Consider the following 27,327-nt stretch of genomic DNA (forward strand, 5'->3'; position numbering starts at 1 on the left):
TTGAAATAAGGTGGAGCGGATTAGTGGAGATGACTAAATATTGACAGGAGATATTGACGGAGAGAGTGAACACTGATGGCAGGCTGTTTCTGTGTTCATATATGACACGAGGCTGATTCTCAAAGAGCTACGTTAAAACAAAAACACCACCTTAAAATTTGGTGTAGAGATGCGAAAGAAGATGAAGAGAAACTATTTTTATTTTATTGTGATTACAATGACGGTGAATCTTCTCCTTAATCAGCTGGGTTTTCTTGGCAGGTTGTTAATGAGACTAGAAGAACGTCCTGCAAGAGAACACAGAGGAATTAATCAATAACATGTAATTCTCTCAGATTGACTTTTGGCAACTATTGACTGGGACAAAGCTTTTATCATGTTCGCTTTAGTCACTGCACATTGAAGCACAACAGACCAAAACACATGCAGGTGAGTTTTAGGACAAAAGATAATCAGGGTGAAAACTGAACCCAGGATTTCATTTTTTTTTTCTTCCACTTTTAAACCACAAAACCCACTTCTTTTGAAATTTCATTTCATGTCAAATTCAAAAATCTCCCCGATCAAACTGAAGGAACATATGAATTTTTCCAGTAGCAGAGCAGAAATCCTCGCCACAGCGCCTCCCAGTGTCTCTGTATGTCAGAACATGTAACAGTCCTGTGGAACAACATCAATCAGAACAACTGCTGAAGGCTGGCAGGAGTCCCAGGCTGCTTTTATGAACGTCCATGACCTGACGCCATGGGACAATACCACACGGGCCATACATATATGTACGTGTTTATATACGGCTCATTCGGGGTTAGGATTTGGCAGATATATGGTGGTATGGGTCACATTAGTTATAAATGTCTTCACTCAAATAGCATGGCTGTATCTTTGTGCATGCTACAGTAATAAAAACATAATTGCCATTTTCAAAAGGGGGGGGGAAAAAGGAAAAACTGCTTTTGGTGGAGCCCACCGAGCTATATTGGTGATACATAATGTGACAGGTGAAGGGAAACAAACACAAAAATACTCTGCAGGTTTGCCTTCTTCTGATTGACAGGGAGACTGTGACATGTGCTCGGGGATAACAATGGGGCCAAACGAAAATAAATGCCACAGCAAACATCCTCTCTGAGACGTGCAGTGAGGAAGAGGAGATGTGAAGACTACGTCGATTACCAGGAGGAGAGGGAGGGCTAGAGGTCAAGAAGGTAGCCGTGTCTGTACAGTGTTGCACTGCCTTCAAACACCTTTCTGTTCACAGTGGGACTGACTGATGCTGACTTAGGGCTGCATACACATGCACACACACATGATTGTATTTAAACAAATGGCAAAGATGATAATGATTATACATATTTAGACTCAAAGAGAAATTCTTACACTTCATCTTCATAGTCTTTCGGAGGAGAAACAGCAAACACAACATCGATCCAGTCCTGAAGGGAAAAACAACAGCAAATCAAATCAAAACTATCAAGTCAAGCTGCCAGACTCTGCAAGTTGGAGCATGACGACGACACCCACAGGCACAAACAATCAAAGTGAGCTGATGTGGGTTTAAAGTTAATCAATACAACACCCTGCTGTGGTAGCTAAGGTAAATAACATCTCTTCAACAAAAAGCAGCATGACATTTCATTGTAACTGGGATCTCTGAGTCATACCCCTCCACTGCTCCAGGCTCGAGCCAGAAAGTTTTGTCCCTCAGTCAATGTGGCATCAATCAGGATCTTCCCATTCACAGCCATAAGTTCATCCCCTGGCACGATGCCACCTGCAAACAGAGACATCAGAGACATTTCACTGCCAGACACACACACACACACACACAATTCGTGCCAGCTGCAGATGCCTGGATCTCTCAACCGACTCAAGTACAATAGTAGTCCCCTCCGGTGTTGCAGAGCCGTAATGGGGCAATATGTCTACACTGTGTGTACACACAGAAAAGTCATTAAGCAGTATCACACGTTTGCATCCTGATATCGTGTGTAATCAAGCATCTTACGTCACTCCCTACATGTCACCCAGGAGACACTAATGATGGTGTAATAAAAGCAAATTCTGTACATATGATAATGATTTACTATGTTTAAAGCAGCAAACACGCCGTGGGTCTTTTGTTTTCAACATTAAAGTAAAAGGATGTTGCCTGAGATAAGGTTGAAGTGGAACAATGAATCACTGATTTATTAGTGTAATTATCGTTTATATTTTGGGATGTAGTATTGTTGACTTGTGTCCTGGAGATGTCTCTAATATTCACTCAAACTTACTAATAATCATATTCATTTTTGAAGGAGGATGGATTCTCTCTCTGTCAGAATATAGTTAAACAAATGATAAAACAAACCTGAATAGTTTTAAAATTGACATGAAGCTAAAGTGTGAATGTTCAGAACCAAACTGACCGTGCCGATCTGCAGCACCACCTTCATACACAGAAGATACCACCAGCTTTCCCAACGGAGAGTCCGCACCCCCCTCCAGTGCGAGGTCGAGCTGCCCAGCCTGAAGAACAACAACCGAAACATCAGCACCATCAGTCACCTTACCTGAAAAAATGACAATTGAGATTCCTCTCATCATCTCATCAGTTATTACCTTTTTGATCCTCAGCAGTCTCACATCTCGCCCTGCGATCTGTTCTGAGGAGAACTAACCACAAAGGGGAAAAAAGATTAAGGAAAGAACAAACAGAGGTGCCAACATAAAGAATGGGTTCCCCCCTCTTTGAATAGTCGAACTGGTGAGAGCAGTGATAAAACGAGATACTTACAATCCACCATGCAGAGACTATTAACAATGTATGACAGACTGTATAAACACAGGAGTAGTGCTACTGGGAGTTTACATGAAGAAAAGATATATACGGTACATTTCCTTTGAGAACAAACTGACCATCTGTCAGTCATCTCATCTTGCCTTCTCCGTTCTATCTGCGTGAAAGGCTAGGCACTAGAAGTCAGTTTGTTTGGTTTTTTAATCACACTAACAAGTCAATCTAATTTCCCAAGTTAAGCTTACCAAGGCTGTTGATGCAGTTATATTGTGTATAAGAAAAACAACACAAGAAATTTACAGCAATTGCTGACATTTGACATACTACATAAGATGATTTTGAGTTATGCATCTTCTACTGTTGTTAATAATGGTAGGCTGCCATGAGAATGTGTCAGTAACAAGTAAGGAGCTAAGACTTATTAGCTGTCTACCACTGTCTGCAGTGTCTGCTGCGGTGCTAACAAGACCAGACATACCATGGAGTAGGGATCAAATTCTTCCTCGTATTTCTGAAATCCCTGAAAGAGAACCAACATGCAGTTAATTAAAACTGATCAATACGTCAATAGGGCCTTACAAACAGGACACAAAGAAGCAAATGAACTGTTAGGAGCTGTCTGTGAGCAAGAGGTGTGCAAAAAGTCACTGCATGTTGTGCTTTGACCAATTTCCTTTGACAACCAGTTCTGTATTAGTTTTAATAACCTGACAGAATTAATGGAAACCATGGAGACACTCAGAGTCATTAATTCAAAAAAGCACAGTGGTTTTTAAAGCCACTACCTTGATTCAATAATGACAAGGCTAATTCAGAGGAACACGCTCACGAAAAATCATCCCTAATCATTCCTAAGATGACCGCTATTCAAAGCAGAAGTAAGCAATATTTTTGTGTTAATATAAGTCTTAAATAGTTATATCTTCCGACAGCAATCACTTACATAGAGTGTTTGGACCGAAACACGGGTCTCTCAGTCCCTCTGCTCTGCTCTGAGCCGAGGAGAAAACTTTTCTTGTATCCTACAATTTTTATCCAATGAGGAGAGAGAACGGCATGAAGGGCTGTGTGTGCAGCCAAGGGATGCACGTGAATGTGGTGACGTAGGGACGAGGACCAATAGATCCATGACGAGGGCGGGGGCTGCTAACTCCGTCGGCTGACAAGAAGTTATGGTGCGTTCAGGGCAGCCCGTAACTCGTGTTTTTCCGACCTGTGAAGTCGTACCAGTTCGATCTGGTGCAAGTTCACGGGTCGGAAGTTACGAGTGGCCGTTATAGTGCAGTTTCACAGGCAACAGGTCGGAGAAACGCGAGTTGCGGGTTGCCTGGAACGCTACAAAGTCGTAAGTCGTGACTTGAAGCTGTAATTTACTGTTTCAAAAGCCTGCCTGGAACGCAGCATTAGCCAAAACGACCGGATCGCTTACTTCTACTTTAATTTCATGTGGGGGGGGAGGGACGAGAAATAAGATCTCAGAGAAAGGACGTCACATTCATCCAGCTGTAATGACTCACAGAGCTATTTTCCTCACTGCCCAACAAACACTCATTAATCTTTAGTCTTCATTTCCTGTTGTTCCACAGAGGCTCGACATTGGACATAAAAAATGAACCCACTTGTAATGTGGGATTTTATTTGTTGTGGCTGGAGACAACAGCTGAAATCAGACCAATAATTTAAGTGATGTGGTGTTTCGAATAGAAGATAAATGAGACTACTCTTCTCTGTCTTCATGCAAAGTGAAGATACATAAATGAGCCTTTGTACGCCGATGCCTCATGTAGAAAAGCAGCAGTTGCCAGTACAGATGAAAACTAATCATCACAGAAAGGCCGAAACACAGTGATGTGCATTCCCACACACTGTATGTTCAGAGTACTATACCACAGCATGCTTCTAATCAATGAAAGTGCAGTCATGCATAATCTACACAACTGGACCTAAAGGCATTAACGCAGCCAACGTAGAGAGGACATGATGAAAAAAATAATAAAAGGAGGAGCCATCCCCAGTCAACCGTGAGGAAATGTGGTGAATGAGCGTGGATGCAAAAAGTACAGAAAGAAGAATAGGACCAAAGCACTCAGGAATAATATAATGGAGCGAGGTGGTTGTGGGGATTACTTGTCGTTTGTTGTTTGATTTAAAAGACGAGTTGAAAGGCACCATCCGTTTCAACATTTCTGGAGGCTGAAACACAAGATCAAGCGTTGAACATATGAAAATACAGAACTCACTTCTATCTTTTGCTTCTATGCTAGTTACTAAACCCTTTTGAAGAGTAACTTTAGAGCAGGTTGGATTACTGCCCTCTCTAGCTGTAAATAGTTCAGTTCAGTCCAACACATTCAAGTCACACTCACACTTCTACATTACTACAGCAAGGTAAACATTTAAACCACTGAAGAGTGAGTGCTACACACTATAATAATAAATTAATAATCATATCACATGATGTTATGTAAATACTACACAAACACAGCTCCTGGGGAAATGCCAGATAAAAGGTGACACAAATCATACCGCAGTACATTAACAAGCAATTTTCTCTTAATTTGAATTCAAATCAAATTCAATATTTATTTTTAATATAATTTACAAAACTACCTCAAAAGATCAATTGTTCAGTTGCTGAGGCAGCATTTTAGAGTGGGCCAGTTTACCAGGATGCTTACTCAGGGTAAAACATCTCAAAGAATCCCCCACCTCCTCGACTACAGTCAAGGTGCCCTTCAGCAAATCATTTCACCTCCAGTGGCTGATGGTAGAAGTGTGTGGTGTGAATGTGTCAGTCTGTTAATACGAGGCAGAGGGTTTGTGGAACAGGGGGTTGTTCCAGTCAAATAAAAAAAAAAAAAGTTTGATAAATAAACACTCTGCCGAGTTTCATTACAGCTTTTTGACAGGAAGGAGAATGGCTCCCCTGTGGGATCTAATAACCACAGAGTGGGTTTCTGTGAAACAGCTGGTGAGTCTGGAAGACTCACCGGGAAGACTGGGAAACGAGGCAGAGATGAATACAGCAGCCAGATGATGGAATACTGCGTCAGATGTCTGAATGCTTTATGACCCTATTATGTGAAAGTGAAGTTTCATGCAGGAAGTAAATTACTGCTGTGTTGTGTATTATTTCATACCAGACCATCAGATCGGAGCGCAGGTCTGTGCGGATCTGGCCGGTGGGTCTGCGACTGAGGCAGCATAACAGGCTTAGACATGACAGGGGCCGTCTGACGCCTCTGGTTGGGAGGACTAGGAGCTAGTTGCTATTGGGGAAAGACCATGGTACCAAACAACAACTGAGAACAACAGCATGTGCTTATTCTAAAAGTCATTTTACAACAAACGCATCTTGTTCTGGTAGGATTGTAGAAATGTATATAGCTTATGTTCACAGGGTGTTTGCAAAAAACCTGTCAGTACTTTTACAGAGACTCACCAACGGCGTGCTTGAAGTGGATATATGACTGGCATGGGATGTATTTCTCATTACCTGAACCACAGTGAAATAAAAGAGAGTTTTTTCAGCATCCAGGTCCACGCAGCACACTGCAGGAATATCTGTGCTACAGTACTACTCAGCATGCAGCATCCCACTCAGTCTGCCAAACCACACGGCCACACACACAAACGTCAATACCAACTAACTACATCTCTGAATGAATAACCCTCAGTGAGGAGAAAAATGAAAATCACTGACTGATTGCCCAGGTCAGTGAAGTTATTACAGCATGAAATATAACCATACATAAAAAAAGACCATGCAAATTGACCTGTGTCAAATCATGCTGCATTGAAACTGCATTCATTCTGAGAGCTATCCACATATCTCCTTGAAACTGCTGATGCAACTTGTCTTCATAGATTGAAAATAAATTTTAAAAAACGCACACTGGACACTCATAAACTAAAGCAGGGGTTCCCAAAGTGGGGGTCGGGACCCCACTGGGGGTTGCGAGGCACCGAGAGTGGGGTCAAATAACATTTGAAAATTATTAGAAATACCTAGCTGTAAATGTAAAAAAGATAAAAGTAGTAGTTAAAATATAAAATAAAACCATGCAAATACATTTTCCTCTTCATATTTAGATGCTTCTAAGCATGGAAGATGATCTCCGAGTGGCCATCTCCAAAATAAACCATCTCATTAGGAGAGATTAACACTGAAACATAGTAATTCCCAAAATGTAAGTTTGCACAGCAACAATGTTTACATGTTTACTCAGTGCTACGGTTTATGGATATTACTTTGACTGAGATATTCTTCTTCTAAAGTCATGATTCAAAATTAAATTTGAACATGACAGCCACAATGTTCACACCCATAAGTTACATGGATATAACTTGGACTGAGGTATTCTGCTTTTGTAAGCATGTTGTCGTTATGCCCGTGTTCGGATACGCCTATTAGTGCGTGTGCTCTGTGCCCATGTCACCTCCAGGGATAGTGGGGGTCGCCAGTCTATGGCACTGTTATTTTGGGGGCTGAAAGGTTTGGGAACCCCTGAACTAAAGCAATAACACAGCAAGGAAAAGCCAGTCTGACACATCACACCTCTCTCTGATGAGACTCTCTAACCTTTGGACTAGAGGGGTAGGACATCTCACTGGTGTTTGCTGAGTAAATTCCTCCTCGGGGGAGATAGCCTCCCGACTCCCACTCACTCCTCCGATCCGGGGGACTGGGAGGATGCTGGAGGTGGTGGTAAGGATGCTGTCGGTACCCGCTGAGGGTGCCCATCCGGTTGTCAGAGTGTTGTGGGGGTGGGGGAGGAGGGGGAGGCGGAGGTGGCGGAGGGGGAGGGGGCGGCGGCGGGGGAGGAGGCCTCGGAGCAGGTTGAGGGGAGGACGGAGGCCGCGATGACTGAGACGGAGGGTAGTGAGAGGAAGGCGGGGTGGCGAGATGAGCCGGGGCGGGGTGAGGCTGCGGGTGGTGAGGCTGCGGGTGGTGAGGCCGGCGCCCCCTGGTGGTCAGAGTAGACGAGGCAGAGGGAGGAGGTTTTTTCCTGGCGCCGGGCGGGGACGGAGGACGACGCTGTGGCGACGCTCGAGAGACGGGAGGGGGGTAGTTGGGAATGGTGGGGTTCAGTTTGGGAGAGGGCGGAGGGAGAGGCAAGGGAGGCGGAGGGTGGCTGGTGCTGGGCTGGGTGGGGGCGAGTCTCTTCAGAGGACCCCTCAGGCTCTGATCCACTTGGTCCAGGTTGATGTCGTCCAGATCAGTGGTGGCCAGGTGGAGGCCGCCGGGGAAACGCTTCACCCTCGGCTCAGTGGCAGGAGAGCGTGGCGGGGACAGCTTAAATTTAGTGACACGAAAAATGAAGAGCAGCAAACTTATTTTCAACATTTTACTCCACGCAAGTACAGTGTTACAAAAAATCAAGTTTGTAGCCAGTAATGTGCCCACTTTTCATGCCGTTCTAAGAAATTGTATAGATTTATGTGTCGACTTAGACAGTCAAAGAAAGGGATCATTACGGCCCTAGCTGTGCCTGAACATAATGATACAAAAGATTTTTCATACTTGTGGAAACACTAGAATAATTGCCTGTATGCACTTTTAAACCAAGTTGTTGTATTGTCTGTGTCTTTGTATTTACTTTTATAATGGACCCGAGTCTGTAATATATCTATCTATCTATCTATCTATCTATCTATCTATCTATCTATCTATCTATCTATCTATCTATCTATCTATCTATCTATCTATCGTTTTAGACCTGCATGTAATGTGGAACATCAGAGAAAAAGAGGTTGTGACAGGTGAGGTCTCACTCTGTACCTCTGGCGATTCATTCTCCACACAGGAGATCTGCTCCAACCGAGTCTGACAAAGACGCTCCACCCAGTGTTGCACTGTCTCAGACTCCTCTAGGTCTTCTCTCTCCGTCTCTGAAACCTGGTACAGAGGTGTGGTCACTGGTCAAGACAGCATCAGGCCACATTGCTTCACTCCCTCACACACTCACGTACACGACCAAGACAGACGGCAGTTCAGCGTCAGACACTTTCAAGTACACTCTAGAGTTCACTACAGTTAAGCCCGTCTTTTCATACCTCCTGAACCAGTCTATTGATCTTCAGCTGCTTCTCTCGTTCGTACATCTCTTCTTTCTCCTTGGCGAGTTTCAGCTCAAACTCCATCTCCTTCTTGCTTTTTCTCTGCTCCTGCAGCGTGTCTGTGTTTGACACCTTCTTCTTTTTCTTCTTCTTTTCTCCTTTCTGAGGTGTCATCAGTTAGTCAATATAAAAAGCAGGGAACAGACAAATCTGCCACTTCAAACCACACACTGCTGCCACAACATGCACGAATAACTGGTGACACCAAACTGTTAAAAACCACAGCAAACAACTTCAGGTTTTATAAAAAAATAAATAAAAAAGGGAGAGAAAATACAAGCTCTGGTCTTAAATCCATAACCACCACCTTGTCATGTTGACAAAACAGTCAAAACAAGAAAAGAGTTATCCCAGACTTTCCTTTGTGTCCACTCTAACACCACACTGAACAGTACCTTGCGGATTGACGGCAGTTTTCCTTCATATCGATAAAACCAGCCAAATGCTAAGGATGAAAATGAACATGTGTCATTCTCACCAATATATTAAATTACAAACCAGAATTTCTCAAACTCCATGCACGTTGTCCATGTGAAAAAGCAAGAGATTAAAGACACAGCACTCAAAGAGAAAATAAGTGAAAATTCTTCTTGAAAACCAAATGTTCAAAGCCACAATTTTGGCAGCATCTAGCAATCAATAAATACTAGATCACTTAAGGATAACGGTATCTCCAATGGTTGCATTTTGGTTGTCAAAGGAAATCTAGCACTTGTCTGTGTGTGTGTGTTTGTTTGTGTGTTGGTTTGCACAAACATCCTCCCATACAACAGCTGTGACGATGCACAGCTGAGGCTCCGGACTTACTTGTCCGTCCTCCTCTTCCTCCTTGTCTTCCACTGTGAAGGCCACGACAAGCAGCACGGCACGCAGCAGAGACAGACAGAGAGAGAGCATGCAGAGGAAAGGAGGGAACGAGGTGAGATAAAAAGGGATTTACTTCTAAAACTCTGTGGTTTTAGAAGAAAAGTCAATAAATGCACTCAGAAGCAAACAGAAGAGTCATGCATTTTTAAGGAGAACATTCACTCAGCTGTTCTTACGAGAACTCTTGGCCTTTGGAGTCGGGGTAGACGGAGCGGGTGATTTGCTCTTTGGAGTTTTGGGGCTCTTCGGGCTCTTGGGTCTGTCTTTGGCGCCCCAGTCCTCCTCCCATTCTCTGTTGTGCCTTTTCTCCGCAGCGTCAATCCTACACAGGATGACAACACATGTGAGTAAGATATAGTATCTTAAAATAATACTGAACTTGCGCGTAATTCACAATTAATTGCATACTTCTCCATCTCCTGTTTATAGCGCTCATCTTCCTCTGCAGTTTTCTGAGAAATCTCCATCTTTCTCCTGTTAAACACATCATAAATTGTAGGTTGCAACATGAAACTCTGTCTAGAGAACATGCTACAATGCAGTGATAAAAATACAGAATATATTACTCTAATCCTGTTTATGGCAGCTGTGTGAGTGTGTCAACGCTCCAAAACATGATTTGCAGTCCCATTATTCACCCCTGGAAACTGCTGGCATCAAAGCACTGAGAAAATCTAGTGTGTCCTCTAAATTTATTAAGGCCTGAGACAGATGTGCAAATGATTTAGTAAAGTGAACACGCATCTGTATGGTGATGCAGCTATAGGGGAATTACGTGAAGGTCCTCGGGTTAGATGGAAAATCACTGCAGGTCATGTTTACTCTGCTTGTTCCTGATTTATGTAGATGTTATGCTCTGTCATTGATTGATGTTTGTGTTCAAAAGCAAGAAGGCCATGCAATGCCCTGAATGCAATTTGAGTATCTGAATTCATTTATTGGGCTTTTTAAATGCCAGATTTGGCATTGCATGAGAGATGATGTTAGAGAGAGGGTACAAAGGAGGCCAAACGTAAAATGCATAGAAGGATTTCAAGAAAACATTTTGCAACCTTGGTTAACGCCTTTGCTATTGGGTGATTACTTTCAGTTTTATATTCACTGCATCTTGGCGTTCCCCAAGCTTCTTGGAGGAGTTGTTGATTTACTTTTTGTACATTTCAAATTCAAATTCATATTGAAATTCAACTCGGTCCAACAGCTTTGCAAAAACAGCACTGCTCTCTGAATAATATAAAAAACTCAGCCCCCAGCTATGGCTTGAATAAAAAAGCTACTAAGAACACACTGTGCACCATTTATGTGGAGCTGTATTCAAATGTACGACAATTTCTCAGAACAAATAGTTGCTTCTAGTCAGTCAAGACATTTTAGAGAGGCTTTTACACTTCCTGTTTTTTTTTTTTTTCCATTTACTCAGTTCTCAGTTACAGGATGAACTGGACAGCCATAGGTGAATCTATGTAACTTGAGGACTACGTAGATTATTTACTTTATGTGTTTCAGAACCTGGTATATCCACTACAGTCTCTCATCAGCATCATCTGTAATAGTAATGGCAACGCAACGCCTTCAAAAAGGGATGAACATCATCAAAACAATGTAATTTCAACTTGTGTGTTATGTGGCCACATTCACCAGCCAGTCACAATCAAGATTTTTCTGATTGCCCTTTTGGTGTGGGGCATACACACATACACACTATACACTCTAACTCCCACAAGGAGATTTCAAAGTTCAAGTTTCCGACTCTTTACTCACTGCCTCTCCTTCTCCTGCTGCTCCTTAATGATTTTGTTGGTCTCCAGTGCCACCTTTTTCTGGTGCATCAGCTCCTGCCTATCCAGCTCCCTGCGGGCCTCCACTGCCAGACGCTCCTCGTCTGTCATGAACAGCTCGCTGCCCTGAGAGAGTGACAACAATCAGAGAGATAATCAGGCACAGACATCATGTACAGCTGGGGTCCTCAAACTTTTTTTTTGGGCTCTGTAGGCCAACAGGGACAAACCGGTCTCTCCAAAGAAGTCTGTGTTTGTCACATAAAATGCTTACAGTTTGCAAATCACCGATCTATAGCATTTGAGCAACACTGATTTATAATTATTATGAGGCATGAGAGACACAAGTTGTCTGATAAATATTTCTTCAGATTCACTTTGCTTTAATCTAAAATACTGGCTCATTTGCCTTCAATTTTAGTAATAATAGTGCATGTAGTGGATCTGTGAAAATGAAGACATACACACACACAAACAAATCAATCAGACAGTCGCCAGGGAAATAGGTAAACAAGATGGGACAGCTTGTCTCAGATAGGCAGGCATTATCACCGAGTCCTGAGGTAAATAACCTGCCAAGTGACATGACTAATGATAAATGCTGCTCCTACAGACAGACGGGCTGAAGTACAGACGAGGTAATGTCATGTCTCCAAAACAAAGCGACATATTTATCTGTGCAGTGTAGAAGTGTGAAGATAAAAAGGCAGGAGAGATACATTTCCCTATGATCTCATTCAAAATTAAAAAAAAAACAAAAAAACATTTCATATTAATAATGTCATCACCATTTTGTCAGGATACAAAAGATTATTACATTTAAAGGTTTGCGGGTGTCAAGTACAGATGTAACTCTGTATCTAATCTAACCCTTATGCTTATTATATTCTGTCTCTGGAGTGTCCTCAGCAGAACTCACAAGTGATAACAGGAAAGAAACACAAGACTTAGATGAGGTGAAGTGCAAAAGTTGATTGTGTTCATTAGTCTATAAATTATGAATAATTATTAACAGATATGATGTAGTTGAGAGCGGTACTTACAGCTCCTGTGAGAACAGTAATAGTCAGACTCCTGCTGCTCTTCAGGACCCTCACAGCCTGTGAATGGATTGCAAAAGATTTCAATGATGAGATTCATTTTTCGAGATTATAAAGGGTAAATGGAATATGTTAACACTTTATGTGTATTCATCAGGGTGTGAAATCATCACTGGCAAATACCAGTAAATATCAATATCTCTGTTTTCTCAGCCATTTTTGGTAAATAGCCAAATCCTGTTTTGTTTTTTTCCCATCTCGAACCATTTTGGCTGGTGAAACATTATTTGGCTGTGGCTCTTCAGCTCAGTGAGTAAAGCACAGACCAAACCCTGCCAGTGATGAGGGGTTCAATTTCCACTGATGATTTTAGTAATGACAGATGCCTTCATGTTGCTATGGTGCTTTGGATAAAAGGACAAAATGTACAAAATCTAAGATTTTAACATGATGCAAAATTCACCTCTTTGTGGTCCACACTGGTGAAATCCACGCCGTTCACCTCCACAATCTGATCTCCCATCTACATGTTGATATGAGACATAGAAACAGTTCACAGCAGGCAAGAAAATGTCAGTCAGTGTTTCATTGTTGTGTTTTTGAGTAAATCACCTCAAGTCCCACTTCTGCAGACAGGGAGCCTGGCTTGACATTACTGATGTAGATGCCAGGTTTCTGGGTGGGACCACTGGATATGCTGATGCCCATACCCTTTGTTCCCACAAGGCTGAGGAAAACCTTCTTTTCCTTGATCTCCTTCCCGCCGATCGATGCCAAGCCTGCAATGCTGGTCTTTTTCTCCTAGGAGGTGAGGAAAGGAAGAAGAAAAGGAAAGAAAAGCCCATGAGCGGTCTGCTGCTGTGATCCTTCTAACAAATCCCAGGGAAAAAATATATAGATCTGTCTCTTACCCCCGACTCAGACACAAACTGGTCAACAAACTGCCACTTCAGGGGCTCATCTGACGAGCTGCAAGGATTAAAAGTGAAAATCCAGAATGACATTTAACAATAAACAAGCAAATTAATGCTATCTAAAATATTAGTTGCCTTACCTTTTCACTGGGATCATCCCCACATCTGGAAAGATAGGAAAAGAAGGAATTAAATGAAAATAACAGATGCTATTGATGCTTGAATGCACATCAGTGCTCATAGTACTGCTGGAAAACTGTTAGAAAACGAATTTGTGCTTGACATACGCCTGACTTTGAGTGACACAATCTTCTTTGTCTTGATGAGACTGATGACTTCCTCATGGATACATGAGGAGATGGAGTATCCGTTGATGCGCACAATCTCATCACCTACCTATAAATCAACACAGGATGGGACATTAGGAATGACACAATCACACAGATGAAGTTAATGCCTCTCTAGTGATGTACCTCTCTGTCAATCCAAAAAGTAAACTGCTCCTGTGTTTCTTGACAGGAGCAATTTGTTTTGTTACAGATCCACCTGGGTGAATCTGGAGCCTCACAGACAGACGGCCATGCTCTGTAGGAGGTTAACAAACATGGTGCTTTACCCCACCTAGTGGATTCTAGTGTTATGACTGACACTGGCACTGAGACAGCAGCCACAGATTATTTAAATAATTTCACCAATATGATGCCCATACTACAATAAGGCTTTCGCTAAAATGTTGTTTTTGTTTTTACAGAAGAGCATCTAGTGAGGTATAATTAGCTCACAGGGACATACCTGAAGGCCAACGTTACTGGCCTGACCGTCTTTGACAATCTGTGATATGTAGAGCCCAGAGCCAAACTCCAGCCCTCCTCTCACACTCAGACCCAGTCCATCACGATGAGTGCGATCCAAGCGCACTTCTTTGAGCTTCCTGCACCACGAGAAGAGGTATACAACAGAGATATAATGAATGAGCCACCTCAAAAAAAAAAAGAAAGAGGAGGATGATGTTTATATGACGACAAAGGCTGCCATGGTGTAGGCTACTCACCGTGACCTCTTGGGTGTGAGCAGGTCGTACTCCACCTGGTGTTTGAGGGGGATGAGAGGTCGAATAGCGTCAAACAGTGGTAAGCGCTTTGGTTCGTTGATTACCAGCTTCAGGTCCCCGACCAACACTGGCAAATCCATAGACCTGAGAGAATGAGAGGAGGATTACTATAGATTTCCATAAATGTGAAACAATTTCTACCTCAGGATGGATACAAAATAATTAACAAGAAGTACAGGTTTCAGGTAGTTAATGCCTTTAAAACACACATTTCTAAATAAGATTAATTATATTCACACAGTTATGTCAGTAAGTAAGTAAATGTGATCATAAATGGCCAGCAAAGGATCTTATCAGCCAAAAGATCTTCCAAATTCTCCTCTAATCTTCCATTGCTGATTTTAATTTATAGCATTCACCTCTCACATCTTTATAATCCAATTAATGACAAAAGGCAACTAAAACAGCAGTTTAAGAAGCAAAGAAAAGGCAACTACAAAATGTGTCCTCCTGGCTCTCTTGTTGAATTATTAATAAGTGCCATTCCTCTGTTTGGAGGATGAACATAAAAAGAGCTTTTGTGGATAACTGGCCAGGCTTGTCGGAGCACAGTGGAAACTGATCAGAGGCTTAACCAATGGAGCCATAGGGCTCTGCCTCGGTACGAAGATTAATTGAAACCTAGACCAGTAGCCCCCTGCTCCTCTGAGACCAGGCTGTTATCAGAAACCATGATGGAGAACACACACAGGGGTATGTGAATCATAGGTGACCAAAACAGGATGAAGAGCTATTGATGATTAGCCATGAAAAAGTTAGACAGGGCATTTTGGCATCATTTTGTCTGAAGATAACAGAGGACCAAACATATGCAAAACAAATTAGATCTTAGATTTAAAAGTTTTTTATAATTATATTGGCTGAAACATTATACACTGTTGCCCATAAAGTTCTTTTTCAGACACAGTCCTCTTTTTATACATATTATAAAGGTTAATTGTGGTTTAATTTTCACAGTGATATGTTTGGAAGAGATTGATCATAAAGGTTTGAAAAGATATACACTTTATCTATCAAGAACGAATCACATTGTCACAATCATTTCATGAGAAGAGGTAAAAAAAAATGTTTTATTCCAACTTTATGGGCAACTGTGTATTATTGTTTCAAAGAAGCCAATATTTCACTCAACAGCTTATTCATACAGGGATACAGTGAGTGAATGTATAGATGTAAAACAAATTACAAAATTGCCCACTGACACATTGAGCTGGGAGTGACATTGTTTGATTGTACTCACTGGTGATACATGCGGAGGACATCGTACAGGTAATCCTTCTCTGCTTCATTTTCAATCAGCAACTCCACCTGTAAGAAAGGACAAACATATGGTGTCATCCTTCTATTGAGTGCCGATTCAGAAGAAATGTCAGCCCACTGTCACACACTGTACCTCTCTTGTGGCCCTGTCAACGCTACAGGGGGCAAATCACCTGTGCATGTTGGTGTGTGTATGTGCGTGTGTGTGTGTAGGAGCCATACAAACCTGATGGCAGCTCAGCTGCAGCAGGATGGTTTTGAGGAAACGTTTAGGCCAATTACTGATGTAACACATCTCCGTCTTACTGACTAAATCGGTTCTAAATTATGCTTCAAATTTCACAAAAGACCTGAGAGGCTACTATTTTTTTTATCCAATTAGAGTGAAAGGTTAAGATAAAAAACAAACAGGCTGTAGGATGATGAGGCTCCTTGGAGTACAGCAGGTGTAATGGGCTGCCCGTCCTAACTATCAAACCACTGGGAGGGAATAATGGCAGAACAGCTGAGGAGAGGCTGCAGTGGGTAGGTCAGCAGTGTCGTCTTACATCTCAGACACAAACAGAGGTGAATATTCACACCCAACAGTCTCTCTCTTGCACACACACACACACACACTTTATGCTGTGAGGTTGTTGCGAGGTTCTTCATGACATGGTGTTTACGAGTGTCATAAATTTCTCTCACTTGGGGCAGTGAAACACAGGCAGCCACACCTGAAATACGTGCAGACTTTGGCACCATAATCGAATAAGATAAGAGATCACTGCCTTGTCACATAGGCTACTGATTTAGAAAAGCGCTGTCTGTTCTTGAGATTTGGACTGTTTTCACACAATAAGATCCTCTAGTGTAACACACACAGATTGTGGTTCATACTTAAATTTACAGAGAACAAAATCAACCTTTAAAATTGATATCTCTGGCATTTTCTCTTGTGACGACTGTTAAACTGACACACACACACACACTCAACCAAACAACTAAACAGAGACCCAGTAACTATGACAATGTCCCCAAGCAGAAACAAAGCCTGATTGTGCCTTGTACTCCCATCAGCCTCTAATTAAACCCATAAATTGTCTCATCTCTTCCGCTCAGCTGCTCACCTCTCTACATTATCTAATACTACCATGCCCTTTATGAAGAGCCAACATGCCTGCCTGCAGCACAGATGGCTGTCTGGTGATCCCTACATGCACTGTGCCTGAAAACGCCCTGAACATATCATGTTCCCATCCTCTGTTATCTTTCACTCATAGTTATCTTAATAGGACTTTACTTATTGCTGTAATGATCCAACCCCATCCAGAAAACAAAGTACAGTGTAACTTGACCATGATTCCTGGAACCAAATATCATGAATCTATGTAATATTTAACATTTGACAGATAGAAGCAGGATGTTATAGATTTCACCTGTTAAGAAAACACCATAGCCTACTTACTTTTGAGTCTGAACTACTACTGAACAACTACGATTGCCATTTACCAGAACAGTTTCAACAGTTCAGTAAAAGAAAAGTAATTGTTTCAGTTGAATGAAAGACAATTTATTTATAAGCAACTCTACTAGCTCTGTATATATTATTCCAACTGATTTTATAGCAAGTGACACAAATAGATAGGCCTACACTAGAAATTAATGTTGAGGCTCCCACCATACAATTTGCTACTTCCATAATGACTGATATAAATATTATTTATAACTTTCATCATCGTGGCATCCTCTTAAAACTAATTGTCTATTAACTTGGCTGCTTTTTCTTTTTCGTAAGGCCCAGTGTCTGCGCAACATCCCGCTGCGAGAGACACCTGAGCCAAGTAAGTGACAACCAGGTAGACAAGACAACACAACCAGCTCTAAAAAAGATCTATTTAATCAGTACCTGAAGAGGAAAATGTTAATAATTTTACCTTGTGCCTAAATTCCCGGGCAACTTTCCGCTCCATTGTTGAGAGACAGAGCGAAACCAATCGAAGATATTTCCAATTGTGTCGGCGAAGTTTGGCAGGACTGGACCTGAGGACTGGGGGTCAGTCGCGTGTCAAGGTAGTCGCAGTTAAATAAGAGTTTCCGGTTTGAGTTTTCAAAGTAAAACATGAATTGATTCGGAATGACGTGTTTTTGTAATATATATGATCATTACGGCGATCTTCTATGGCATAGTATGGACTACTAAAGTCAACAAGTTATTTGACTGTAAAGTACAAAACTTGCGTACACTTCACGTTTTCCAGATAGTTCAAGTTTAGGCCTTTATGTTGAAGGGACAGCCGATACACTTCCGTTCCTTAGCAAACTTGATGAAGCTACCGTTGGCGAGTGTTTTTCGTTTTGTTTGTTTTTTTTTTACCTCAGCAAGCACTCTAGAAAACGTATATATTTTATAACTATATATTTAAAATAATTTCTTAAATAACTGAACCTTCAGCAGTTAAAAAAAAAAAAAAAAAAAATCACAACAGAAGAAGCTAGCTTAGCTTACGGCCTAGCATCATAAATCATTGCTGATTTTTCAGCATAAATAAACACAACTTACCCACACGTGTCACAAGAATAACATCACGATTATGTATTTATTAATTATTATTTCGGGACACCTTCTTATATTTATATTTAACAGTGGCCGCTAGTTGGCAAAATAGTAGCTAATCAGCTTGGTTCCGCAATCCCACGAACGAAGAAGAAAAGAAGGCGTGAACTTCCGGCTTTCAAAAGCTGGATAGCAACGAACAACACACTGCAACACACACCGAGGGCTGTGAGTAACAAAACAAACTGTAACGTGTAAGTACAATATATCACATAAAACGCTAGACGCTGGTGGGAAACAATTTGCAATGCTGCTGCACATTTATATTCTGGTTTTAGCCGCATCTGAAGTTGTACAGTCGTGACAGATAAAGGGAGTTTTCATCATGTAAAAGTTAACAAGTTGATCTGCGAGTTGTCTGATGATAAGGGAGTTGTGTGTTTTGGTTGGCTAAACATTTTAATTTATCTAATGAAGGAGGAATAAAGGGTTTTTAAACGCCACCCCAGCTTTTACTCTCTTTATCCTTCCTGAATAGGCATTTTCTAACGCAGAAACGTTATTTACCGTATCTACAATGAAGCTGCATACACAATCAGTTTTGCAATGGTGATATCTCTAATGAATTAGGGTTATTTATGTGATAGTAAGCGGCTTTGTAACATTACTTTGTGTACTAATCCTGCTACTGCTACAATTAAATAGTGTAGAAGGAAATACTCCCAACTATTCTCTAAAAAAAGTATCATTTTTTGCCACATGCAAACTTTATTGTTTATGTAACATTATTGCTTTATTGATGTTTTTGTCTGATGAAGTTGACTATTTTTTTAATAAGAAATTTAGAAAATACCTACAACAAGCATTTACAGGGTATGACAAGATGGGATTGTTCTCAATACAGTTTATTACAAATGCTCCCAACTGACATCTTTGTAATCATTTATATTTTCAGTGCACAGCTGGTTTCCATTCACCTACAATTAAGTCACAACTAAGGGTTGACAGGCAAATTAGTGTTTCAGTATCAGCATGTAAAGGCAAGCACATCACTTTTATTTATTTTTTAAAAACTCTTTCACCTTTGTTTTCAGTGTTTTGTGCTGGGATGGGTTCTCCAACCAAAAATGCAACACCACACAGGTAAGATTGTTTAGTCAACACACAGGAGCACAGAACTGTTGGTGTTTTTTTCTGAAAGAAAAGGGACATAATGCTTTTACTGTAATTCTCCTGAGTGATACTTAGACTTATTTTGCCAGTCTGCCCCCCTACTGTTATGATCCTAAGCCTTATCCCACATGGATTTAGTCTTAAATGGGTTTAAATGTAAGGTTAATCATTCATTTTCATTGCTTGCTGTTTCTCTGCAGACTGTACATGCACAGGGTAAAACTAGACTCTAGTGGCTCGGGCAAACACAGGGACAGCATTTAGTGTTCGTATGAGACGTGTGTGGTTCGCATTAAGTGTCCACTTTTATATTGGACTGTAACAACTTTTTTTTTCACCCTACAGAACCAGCAATCGGACACCAGGTCGGGAGCCTGACTCCCCACTGCCCCCCATCAATGAGCGTCTGGCGTATCTGCGTCCATCCAGGGAGCTACTGGAGTTCTACAGACAGAAGATTGCCCAGTTTGATGGGGAACATGAGGAGCTGCTGCAGATGTTAGAGAAGAACAAAGGCATCGCCGAAGACCAGGTCGGATACAATGAGCAGTCATTGAATGTATCATTACTTTGGTATTTTCCTGCATTAATTAAATCTTCTCTCTGCCTTTGATATCCCCCCCCCAGCATAAGCTACAGTGGGAGGTCCGACAACGTGAGGAAGAGATTGCTGAGCTGCAAAACGCTCTGAGCGACATGCAGGTCTACCTTTTTCAAGAGAGAGAGCAGTCTCTCCGGCTTTATGCAGAAAATGATCGACTTAAGATCAGGTTGGTGAAGCACAGAGGCATTTTTTTTTAGCATAAATTATATTATAACACCCAGTGAAGCACAGATGTAACAAATAGCATTAATAAATCCTGCTTTCCATATAGGTCTATGATCCTGTTACTATGCATGTTTGATCAATGTCTTGTCTTACTGGGGCATTTCAGTGGAATGGCATCTTTAAGGTTTATAGTTACACTTTCCAACGATATCTCAAAATGCCTACCGTAATTGCAACCTATTAAATATTAATAGTAAAAGTTTAGGGTGTTTTCTGCTTTTCTTAATTTACAAAGGTCTAAATGGGTAGTGAGTGAAAATACTTTTACGATTGTGCAGAGGCCTTTACAAATAAAACTGGATCTAATTACCTGTTCACTTTTGTACAGAGAGCTGGAGGACAGGAAGAAAATCCAACACCTTCTCGCCCTGGTGGGTCCTGATGCAGGAGAGATCACATACTTCCACCGAGAACCTCCTCATAAGGTACACACAAGGTCATCACAGGCCTTTGTCACAGTAGAAATTTTAATTTGTCAAAAACACGTGAAATTAATCAATGATCCATATTGCACGGGGCTACATTTCAGGTTACGATCACTCAGAGGAACCCTGAGTCTAGATCGGAGGAAAACCTCAGTCTCAGACCCACAAAGTTGAGACCATCTGTGAACAAAAAAGGTTTGAAGACAGTATATTTTTCTGATGCCTTTTTCTACACACATTATTATTTAAAATTGGTTTAATAACGTCACAATTGATATGAAGTTTGTTAAGCTATTTAATCAAGTGTCTTTAATCATCTATGTTATTGTGTGTGTTATGATGAACAATAAGAATCAAATAGTTTTTACTTTCCTTTAACTCAAAGACAAAAACAAAACTTGAACTTTGCAAAAAGACGAAAAAGGTACTTCTGCTAGTTCTCCTGACTGTCATTGTGTGTTTGTTTAAGTTGAGAGTAGCAGGAGAACAAAGTCGACAGACGGGGTAAACGGAGAGAGCCTGGAACAATATAAGAACGACAACCAGACTTTGTTACTACAGGTACAGGCCGACTCTATGAATGCATGAAATGGATTTAAATTATATTATCTCACATACATTTTTTTTTAATATTATCTCACATACATGCTAGTTGCTACATACACTTCTGACAACATATCTTTTGAAATGTGTTTTAAATGGACTGAAACCATCTTTTATTGTTGTAATTGTGTGGCTCACATTTCCAGGTGGAGGCGCTCCAAGCACAGATGGAAGAACAGACCCGTCTGGCAAAAGAGCAGGTAGAGTCTCTGCTGGAGGATAGACGGATTAAAACAGAGGAGGCACAGGCAAAGCGGCAAAGAGACCAGGAGCGGATCACAGCGCTCACTGACAAGTGGGTCTTCTGATATATTTGAAGACTATACTGTATATGGATTATAATAAATCTTTGGATGATAATCAATCTTCATCTGACTTTATTGTCACACTTCAGGCTCCAGCGAACCCAGAATCTGTTGTATGGGAGTACAAAAGATTTCTTACAACTAAAATTTGAGACACGGGGTCATGAGAAAAGCTGGATGGTGGAGAAGGACCGGCTGCTGAGGGACTTGGACTCCTGCCACAACCGTCTGAGGAAGGCTCGGCCTTCTGGCACTGAACTGGGCCGAGCGTGGCAGCCCGGCAGCAGCACGGCCCAGCTCCTGCCCCAGCCTCAGCCAGAGTCACAGCAGACATTCAAAGAGGAGCTAAGGGTAACAATAGTCATCTGTCTATGTTGATCACAGGACTTAAAAAGATAACCCTGCTAAATATCTACAATTTTTTAGACTAGAATAAATATTGTCCACTTTTGCCCTTGATAGAGAACGTCAATGGCTTGTTGTGACTTTGGCTGTTTTGTCTTTACCTTGCGCTATTTCATCAGGCAATCCAGGAGGAACTGAAGCAAGCCCACCGTCTGGCGGAGATGTACAGGGAGCAGTGTATCACTCTGGAGACAGAACTGTCCCAAATCAGAGAGGAAGGGGATGTGGGGAGGGAAATATTTAAGGTAGCATGGTTTGCACATGTAAAATTTCTTTGATTTTGGTGTTCCCAAAGCTTTTTCTCACTGATATTTTTTCTACTCTACTCTAAATATTTCTGTGAGCACAGGAGCGTTCAGACAAAATGGCCAAGCGTCTTCAGCTAATGACTCAGCGATATGAGGCGCTGGAGAAGAGGAGGGTCATGGAGGTGGAGGGCTTCAAGACTGACCTGAAGCACCTCAGACAGAAATTCAAAGATGTTGAAAAACAGCTTGTCAAGGTGAAAAACCTTTGGTGTTTCCCAGTATACCATACATGTATTTATGTGGTTTATTTCAACCACAAAAAATTATGTGTAATAATAATATAATGTGTAATTTAGTTGTAATGGAAAAACACAACTGAAAAAGAAATCTCTGTCTTCCATAATGCTTTTATTAGAAAATTTACATTTGAACTGCTTTACCATGCCCATTTGTGTTCACTACTAACACACTTTTTTGTGCTTTAGGTTACACTGAATATTGGGCCCAACCAGGACTTGGCTATTCTTAATGAAGTACGCCAGACCAACACCAGAACAAAAAAGGTTCAGGATGAGTTGATGGCCCTGAAGGCTAAGATCTATGGACTGGAGAATGAGATGAGATTTAGCTAAAGAATGAACTGTTGTGTGTTGTGTTTGCCTACTAAGTTGAATCTCTGTGAGATTTATCTCAGACATACATGTTTGTGCTACTGTGTTTATTACTGAAACTTTGATATTTCTATGTTGTTTTTTGGGCCAATAAAATGTGTTTTGTTGCAATGATTTTAAAACAGTGAACGCCCACAATTATTTATGCATGCAGCGAAAGGCTTCTTCATAGTAACAGTGACATCATCACAGGTTCTGTGAGTCAGCAGAAGAATACCAGGAACCTGAAACTAAAGCATAATGATACACAGATCTGTGCTTCACTGAGTCTGTCTGTCATTTTCAAAAATGACCTACTGAAAACCTGGTAATTACATCCCAAGTAACAGTATGTTTATGTAACTTTGTCGGTCTTTACCATAAATTACTGTAAAAATTGACACCACTTTATAATGAATTCGAAAATTTGTTTCAGCAGATTTACTCACTTCTCAGTAGCTGAAGGTAAATTACATTGTTTTAATTTTGCAAACCAATTACTGGATTTGCTCTATTTTAATGGCTTTAATGTATGTCTTGTAAATGTTTTTGGTTTGTTTTTTCTTTCAGTTTAATTTAGTTTATTCAATTAGCGTTTAACACAACGAGGGAAGCATGCCTACCCTCTTTACAAAGAAAAACATCTTCAACAAGGCACTCTTAAAATATACATGGTCTTAAACTGAAATTGCCAATGACAATGAGCACATACAGTCAGAATATATCATATCATACAGTCAATATGTATCATGTCAATACTTTTTTTTTTAAATTATTTAAAATGTATAAAGGCGAAAATGGTATCTAAAAACGTGACCAGTCATTTTTGTTCTAAAGTTTCAGTGGTAAATCTGACAAGAAGAGTGATTAAAAGTTTCATTTCTGTAAAAACAGAAGTGTGCAGTGTTTTTTTTTTTTAATTTTTTTTTTTTTTTTTTTTCAATGAGCTTTATTGAAAACAGCTGTACATATAAACAGATGTACAAAGAACAGGGTTGTACTAATACAATTATACAATAGAACATCAGACAGGTGCTCCAATATCTATCAGAAATCATAAATAATAAGTAAATCCCAATAAAATAAGATAATTATTAGCAATGTTAGTAAACTTTCAATCGAAGGAAGGATAATAAATAAATGAATAAATAATATGACAGACGAAAAATAAATAAAAAAATAGAAAAAGGAAAGAAAAGGGGACAGAATGTAAAAGCTTTATTCTTCTTTGAAAAATAAGAAGTGTGCAGTGTTTCCGGGCGGGGGATACACTGTGACGTAATTCCGTACGTTCCCGCGTATTGGCGCATGCGCCTCCATCGTCATTAGCAACTGAATCGGTGGAGGTGCTGAATGATGGCAGCTACAGCGGCGCACACTGGAGGACAGACCCTCGCTGTTTACGATATGATCCATTTCTTCAGGTGTCACGTTTGTTAAGTAGTACCGTTTGCTCGGTCGTGTCCGGTCCGTCACCGTGTTCCTCTCTTTTTTTCTTTTTCTTTTTTGACCAGCCTCATTTTAACCGGAGAAATGCAGAGATTCAGGATTTTGAAAAGTGGCTGGCAGTTGCTGAAGTCAAGCTGTGAAGGAGCAGCAAAACAAGTAAACACGTCGTCGCCCTCGATCTCAAGAAATTACAGCAGTAATGTAAGTGAACGCCTCATTCAAAGTGAAGAAATGACATGCACTTTTCTGTTCTTTTAATAGCTCCATTATAAGGTGTTAGTACCTCTGTTATTACCATCTATAACTATCAACCGCTTCTCTCATAAATGACTTATCTACTAATAAAACGCTGGTGAGTGATTTATATCCTCTGAGAACAAAGTCTCATCCCGTTCCCAGTGACGAGATCATGTCTGTCAATACTCTGTAGTACTTCCACAAGTTAATGAACAACCTTGTGTTTTTGTGCTGCACATGCCACCGCTCTCTGGCTCAGCTCCCTCCTCAGGGTCAGCAGCACAACTCCTTCGGGCTCCTCTTTGACATCGATGGGGTGCTGGTGCGAGGCAGGACACCCATCCCTGCAGCCAAGCAGTGCTTCAGGAACCTGGTGGACCGCAACGGGAAGTACAAAGTGCCTGTGGTGTTTGTGACGAACGCCGGTAATTGCATGAGGCAGACCAAAGCTGAACATCTGTCACATCTGCTGGAGGTGGAGGTAAACGGAGCATCTATTAAATCGCAGTGTGTGTACTCCGTTTGCTTTTTTATCTCATTTAACATGACATTAATCTCCCCCCCCCCCCTCTGTGCTCCCCTTCGTCTCAGGTGTCTCCAGACCAGGTGATGCTGTCCCACAGTCCCTTGCGAATGTTCACCCAGTTCCACAAGATGTGTGTGCTGGTGTCGGGACAGGGTCCTGTGGAGGAAGTCGCTCACAAGTATCCTGTCGTCTTAAATCAGGGGACTCTGGTTCCTGGACTCCGTCTGGGTGTTGACCTTAAAACTGTGCATGTTCTGTTTATTCAGTGCATTTTTGTACATGTCCTACTTTGTTATCAGCATTTAATCTTTTCACCCTTTGTTCCCTTTACTTTGACTGAATGTTTGGATGTTACTTACTATTCTAAACCTTTTGAGACTCATACACTATATATTAAACGCACTAATTCATTCAGATTATGAGGATTAATGACAATGAATTGCAATATTGCCAACAGAGGGTATCTATGACATTTTGCCAGACAGAAGAATCAACCCTGTGTTCGGTGGGCCATAACTCCTCCTCCCCTGTGTTTGTGTTTTTTCCTTTAACCTTTGAAACTCCAGTCTGGGCTTTCAGGATGTTGTGACTATAGATATGCTTAGAGATGGATATCCACTACTGGATGTTGTGGATCACAACAGAAGGCCCAAAGGCAGTGTAAGTATCACTCATGGAAGCCAATTTGTTTACAGGAACGTGTAGGTTAGACATCTAACCAGTTGTGTGTAATGTCTTACAGGTTCCACCCACCAAAGGCTTGCGGCCAATAGACGGTATGTTTTCCACACTCAGTTAACACAGTAGCTATAAATATAACTCTTACCGATCCATAATAATTGGACTGTCTTTTATATCATTTTCTTATTTATTGGTTTGTTCCCACTTCCCACAGCTGTCATCTTATTTGGCGAGCCAATCAGATGGGAAACCAACCTCCAGCTTATTGTTGATGTGCTCTTAACGAATGGGAACCCAGACAATAACTGGAGCTCGATGCAATACCCCCACATCCCTGTCCTGGCCTGTAACATGGACCTGCTGTGGATGGCCGAGGCGAAGAATCCCAGGTACATTACATATGTCTCAAATATGTAGTACACACATTAGAGCAGAATTGAAACCCTGACACATTGTTTAAAGTTTTGAATGACAATGATGTTTTTATTTTTAATGTCTCATAGGTTTGGTCACGGTATGTTCCTGGTGTGTCTAGAGAGCCTGTACAAGAAGGTGACAGGTTATGAGCTGAAGTACGAGGCTCTGATTGGTAAACCCAGTGTGGTGACTTATAACTACGCTGAGCTGCTGATCAGACAACAGGCTGAGAGACTGGGCTGGACCACACCTGTGAAGAGGCTCTATGCAATAGGGTGAGTGACTCGGTTTTAGCTTTTCACTTTTGACCCAAAGAATCATGTTGTGTTTTCTTTTTTTTTCTAACACCATCAACTCATGTCCAATCAATCACAGTGATAACCCCATGGCTGACATATACGGCGCCAATCTCTACAACCGCTACCTCCAGGCCTCCCGCTCTACCAAGGCCCAGAAGCAGGCGAAGAGCGGCGGAGGAGGTGCAGATCCCTTGGCAGACACTGTTGATGATGCACCTAAAATGACATCAGCAGAGCTTGGCGGAGCATCGAGTGTTTACGGGGCGGAGGAGGAACTCCCAGAGGGGTGCAGCTCCATCTTGGTGTGCACGGGGGTGTACAGCAGAGACCAGCAGGAGCTGCCCTCAGACACAACACAAACCGTCACAGAGCACCGCATCTTCCACGGCCACCGGGACTTCCGCTTCGACCCCAGCCTCACGCAGCCCTCCTTCATAGTGCAGGATGTGAAGGAGGCGGTGGAGCTGGTGTTTCAGCAGGAGGGCTGGCCTCTGGAGTAGGACCAGCCTCCCAATGTCTAGCTCCATTTCACAGCCTTCCAGTAAACAGCTCTTACACTTTGTAACCAGTTGTAGCAGAAACTTTTAAGAGCTGAAAGTCCCTGATTATCACAGGGGAGATGTAGCTGTTGCACGGGCTTGATATAGATTTTTTATAAAGTGCCATAGAATCAGC

The 27,327-nt window shown here is 41.5% G+C and overlaps 3 protein-coding genes across 3 annotated transcripts; 2 read left to right on the top strand and 1 right to left on the bottom strand.

Moving 5' to 3' along the window:
- Positions 1-1,190: 1,190 nt before the first annotated feature.
- ush1c (Usher syndrome 1C) lies at positions 1,191-17,821 on the bottom strand (the record flags this gene model as incomplete). Its single annotated transcript, XM_083973546.1, has 26 exons — positions 1,191-1,284; positions 1,378-1,433; positions 1,662-1,771; positions 2,409-2,508; positions 2,602-2,655; positions 3,258-3,299; positions 4,907-4,972; positions 5,920-6,048; positions 6,222-6,275; positions 7,362-8,075; positions 8,562-8,678; positions 8,837-9,001; positions 9,295-9,344; positions 9,943-10,088; positions 10,175-10,240; positions 11,528-11,670; positions 12,588-12,644; positions 13,048-13,107; positions 13,197-13,385; positions 13,496-13,553; positions 13,639-13,663; positions 13,786-13,894; positions 14,291-14,429; positions 14,550-14,693; positions 15,850-15,917; positions 17,786-17,821. 26 exons carry the CDS (start codon positions 17,819-17,821, stop codon positions 1,191-1,193), a joined length of 2,991 nt encoding a protein of 996 aa, XP_083829672.1.
- Positions 17,822-18,618: 797 nt separating this feature from the next.
- ccdc77 (coiled-coil domain containing 77) lies at positions 18,619-23,025 on the top strand (the record flags this gene model as incomplete). Its single annotated transcript, XM_083974088.1, has 12 exons — positions 18,619-18,659; positions 19,500-19,548; positions 19,924-20,110; positions 20,206-20,348; positions 20,736-20,832; positions 20,937-21,027; positions 21,302-21,393; positions 21,582-21,730; positions 21,830-22,091; positions 22,265-22,390; positions 22,495-22,647; positions 22,879-23,025. The coding sequence occupies exons 2-12, from the start codon at positions 19,514-19,516 to the stop codon at positions 23,023-23,025; spliced, it is 1,482 nt and encodes a 493-aa protein (XP_083830214.1). The 5' UTR covers positions 18,619-18,659; positions 19,500-19,513.
- A 1,387-nt stretch (positions 23,026-24,412) lies between these two features.
- Positions 24,413-27,152, top strand: hdhd5 (haloacid dehalogenase like hydrolase domain containing 5; the record flags this gene model as incomplete). Its single annotated transcript, XM_083974089.1, has 8 exons — positions 24,413-24,693; positions 24,989-25,210; positions 25,321-25,433; positions 25,822-25,915; positions 25,998-26,031; positions 26,151-26,325; positions 26,440-26,628; positions 26,729-27,152. Exons 1-8 carry the CDS (start codon positions 24,577-24,579, stop codon positions 27,150-27,152), a joined length of 1,368 nt encoding a protein of 455 aa, XP_083830215.1. The 5' UTR covers positions 24,413-24,576.
- Between the last annotated feature and the right edge of the window lie 175 nt (positions 27,153-27,327).

The sequence above is a fragment of the Trachurus trachurus genome (genome assembly GCF_905171665.1).
Source record: "Trachurus trachurus genome assembly, chromosome: 6".
Classification (NCBI taxonomy): domain Eukaryota; kingdom Metazoa; phylum Chordata; class Actinopteri; order Carangiformes; family Carangidae; genus Trachurus; species Trachurus trachurus.